The sequence below is a fragment of the Eurytemora carolleeae genome, unplaced genomic scaffold, assembly GCF_000591075.1.
Source record: "Eurytemora carolleeae unplaced genomic scaffold, Eaff_2.0 scaffold243, whole genome shotgun sequence".
NCBI lineage: Eukaryota > Metazoa > Arthropoda > Copepoda > Calanoida > Temoridae > Eurytemora > Eurytemora carolleeae.
Genome location: NW_019396315.1, coordinates 1 through 3,160, shown reverse-complemented (window position 1 = coordinate 3,160; position 3,160 = coordinate 1). Strand labels below are relative to the sequence as shown.

Here is a 3,160-nt window from a genome sequence, read left to right as displayed (position 1 = left end):
ATCAGACACTCTCATTTTTTAAATAAGTGTGTTGTATTGTAAACAAATTTGATTTATTCGAATAGTTATTTCACTGCAAACCAAAACATGCAATAACATAAATATTTCCAGTTACTGTTGGCGCCGATTGCAGGATTCATATCTCTGATTGGATAATGAGATAGATAGAAAGATAGATGGTACCACCATACTATTTCTATTGGTTCAGAATAGACAACAAACACATGACTGAACCCTAATTGGATCAAGCGCTAATGGACTCGGCATACAGGAGTGAAATAAATCAAACAGTATTTTGCGAATTACTTCTTTTTAACTAAAGCTAAAAACAATTTAGATTGCAGTTTGCAAATAAAGATGTCTAAAGCAACAGACATGTATAAGTGAGTAGGTGAGGTAAAACAAAGCCCAATGTGCGACACTTCAAAGTAAACTCGGTCTTAAAATCAAAAAAATGTCCTAGTTGTCTAGATATCTGTTATTTCAGAGCCTAATATACACACAATGGAAGATCCTATTATCTCTTCCAAGAAAACCTCCAAGGAATCAAAAAAAATACTAATCTAATTTTAACAAATTAAATATCGATTAGTTTAATTATTTAAAACACTGTTGGACGACATGAAATCAAACTGTATCTTTAGAAGTGGGAAAAATAAAAAACACTGTAAGAAATTATATATTTCCCAATCCTCCATCTCACAGATTTAATTTTTGTTTGACCCCTTCAGTTTGTGAGAATGATCCCAAAGAGAACTGAGCTGTCTGACCTACTGCTAGGAGAGAGTAGGGTTATGTGTCGGTATACAATATTTCTTTAAAATCTCATACCTTAGATCCCAGAACCTACAGGGTGTCCCCTATCATATTAGACTATTAACGGGCTCGTATTTTCTGGAAGACGACATTAATACATCGTATTTACAGATAAAACTTTGAAACACTGAAACTTTTATGTATATCTAGCAGACAACGAAATAAACACAAACATGGGAACCCTTAAGCAGGACACATTCATTCGTGGTCTACATGTATACAAAAAGAAATTGGCTCCTGGAGATCAATTGACTGTTTCTTTGGATTGGTTTTGGATGAACGAAAATCCGAACAGATACAGTGTAGCCGTGTTTGATTCAAGGCGAAGAAAGGTAAAAAATTGCATAATTTTCGTTACAGAAGCTCCCCTAAATCTCCCTTCCCCCATAATATCATAGAAACAAAAATTATAAAACATTAATAGATCCTAGATCCCAGATCCTAGATCCCAGATCCTAGTTCCCAGATCCTAGATCCCAGATCCTAGATCCCAGATCCTAGATCCCAGATCCTAGATCCTAGATCCTAGATCCCAGATCCTAGATCCCAGATCCTAGATCCTAGATCCCAGATCCTAGATCCTAGATCCTAGATCCCAGATCCTAGATCCCAGATCCTAGATCCCAGATCCTAGATCCTAGATCCTAGATCCCAGATCATAGATCCCAGATCATAGATCCCAAAACCTAGATCCCAGATCCTAGATCCCAGATCCCTAATCCTAGATCCCAGATCCTAGATCCCAGATCCTAGATCCCATATCCTAGATCCCAGATCCTAGATCTTAGATCCCAGATCCTAGATCCCAGATCCTAGATCCTAGATCACAGATCCGTTAGATCCTACATATAATGTTCTATGTATTCTAGGTGGAGATCCTCCCTATGGAAACTGCTGTGGAGAGAATTACTTCTGTATACTCTAGCATATCTCGGGGTTTCCTTTATATACAGGTAAACACTAAACTCTTCCTATTCATACTGTCAAACATATAACTCACGTTGATTAAACGGTTCTGTCAATATTCCAGAAAGCTGTGACTTTCAATGACAATTTGACACATAAACATACTTTTGTTGCCTTTTTTCTTATATACTTTTTTGCCGGCATATACTTTTTGAATGAAAAGTATAAGACAAACAAATCCATAAGTTTAAAGATTGTTTAATTATAGACCAAAACGCATATGAAACCTGAATGTCTCTCACGCTGGTTAGTCTGGGGTGAACTATGTATATTAGCCAAGGGATGAGTGAGCAAATGAATTAATGAGAGAATAAATAAATAGATAAAGGATGAATGAATGAATATATATATATAGGTTTGTACTATCTGATCTACAGCAGTATGAATTTGAGAGACTGGTTAACTGGTGTAGTAAACAATATACAGGTCAAATATAATATGAAATAATATTTTTTTACTTCTTTCTATTTTAGAATCTTTTATATAAAATTATATTTCCTTCTCATTCAAGAGGTTAAAGTCTTTTTCTGATTACAAATATAAAGAAAAAATAATACATTTTGCGGTCTTTATCATCGACTTTTTCACCCAAAGTTTTCAGTTTTGTCGTAGTTAGCTAAGGATATCACCAAAACTCGCAAACTAGCCTGTAAATTGTAAATTGTAATGTCAATATTAAATAGAACCTGCATTTTTTTATTTATTGCAATTATTTTTGTGTTTCATTCACCCAAAAACTGTGCTTGTTTTTGCCGAGCAATGAAAGTGTTTTTTTTTCCCGAGAATAATAAAGGATGACACCATGACTTTTGTTTTATAAACTTTATTCTTTTATAGATTTTCATAAACTTATACATAAAAAAACAATGATTTGTCTAAGGATAAAAAACTCAGGACTTGATGCCAATGATAAAATATTCAGGTTTATATTTCCAATGATCAAATATTAAGGACTAGATAACCAATGATTATATAACTAGGACTAGATAACCAATGATTATATAACTAGGACTAGATAACCAATGATTATATAACTAGGACTGCCATTAACCTTCCTCCTTGGTTTCTACGTATCCCTGGTGGTGAAGAGATGGTGGGAGCAGTACAATAAACTCCCATGGCCAGATAATATTGCCAGCTATCTCAGGGGTCTCTGTATCAGCAAGGATGATAAAGCTAAAATTATCCGAAGAACCATTGTAAGGTATGATACTAAATTAGATGAATTTGAACTGCTTGTTCAAATCCTTCCAGGGTTCAGCGACGCAGCTCAAATTCATTAAATTTATTCTCAGAAAAAAAAATATCGTTACATCTGTAAAAAAAAAAACTGTGTATCATGTGGATAAACTTAGTCTTTACTATCTTCTTCACCCTG

General features: G+C 34.3%; 1 protein-coding gene across 1 annotated transcript; it reads left to right on the top strand.

Annotated features, from left to right (window-relative positions):
* Window positions 1-229: 229 nt before the first annotated feature.
* On the top strand, window positions 230-2,986 carry LOC111700767 (bestrophin-2; the record flags this gene model as incomplete). The annotated part of the gene is given in 5 exon segments (XM_023471804.1): window positions 230-543; window positions 732-802; window positions 1,686-1,769; window positions 2,138-2,208; window positions 2,821-2,986. Coding segments are annotated over 5 exon segments (431 nt in total), but the record flags the coding sequence as incomplete, so codon positions are not given.
* Window positions 2,987-3,160: the final 174 nt, after the last annotated feature.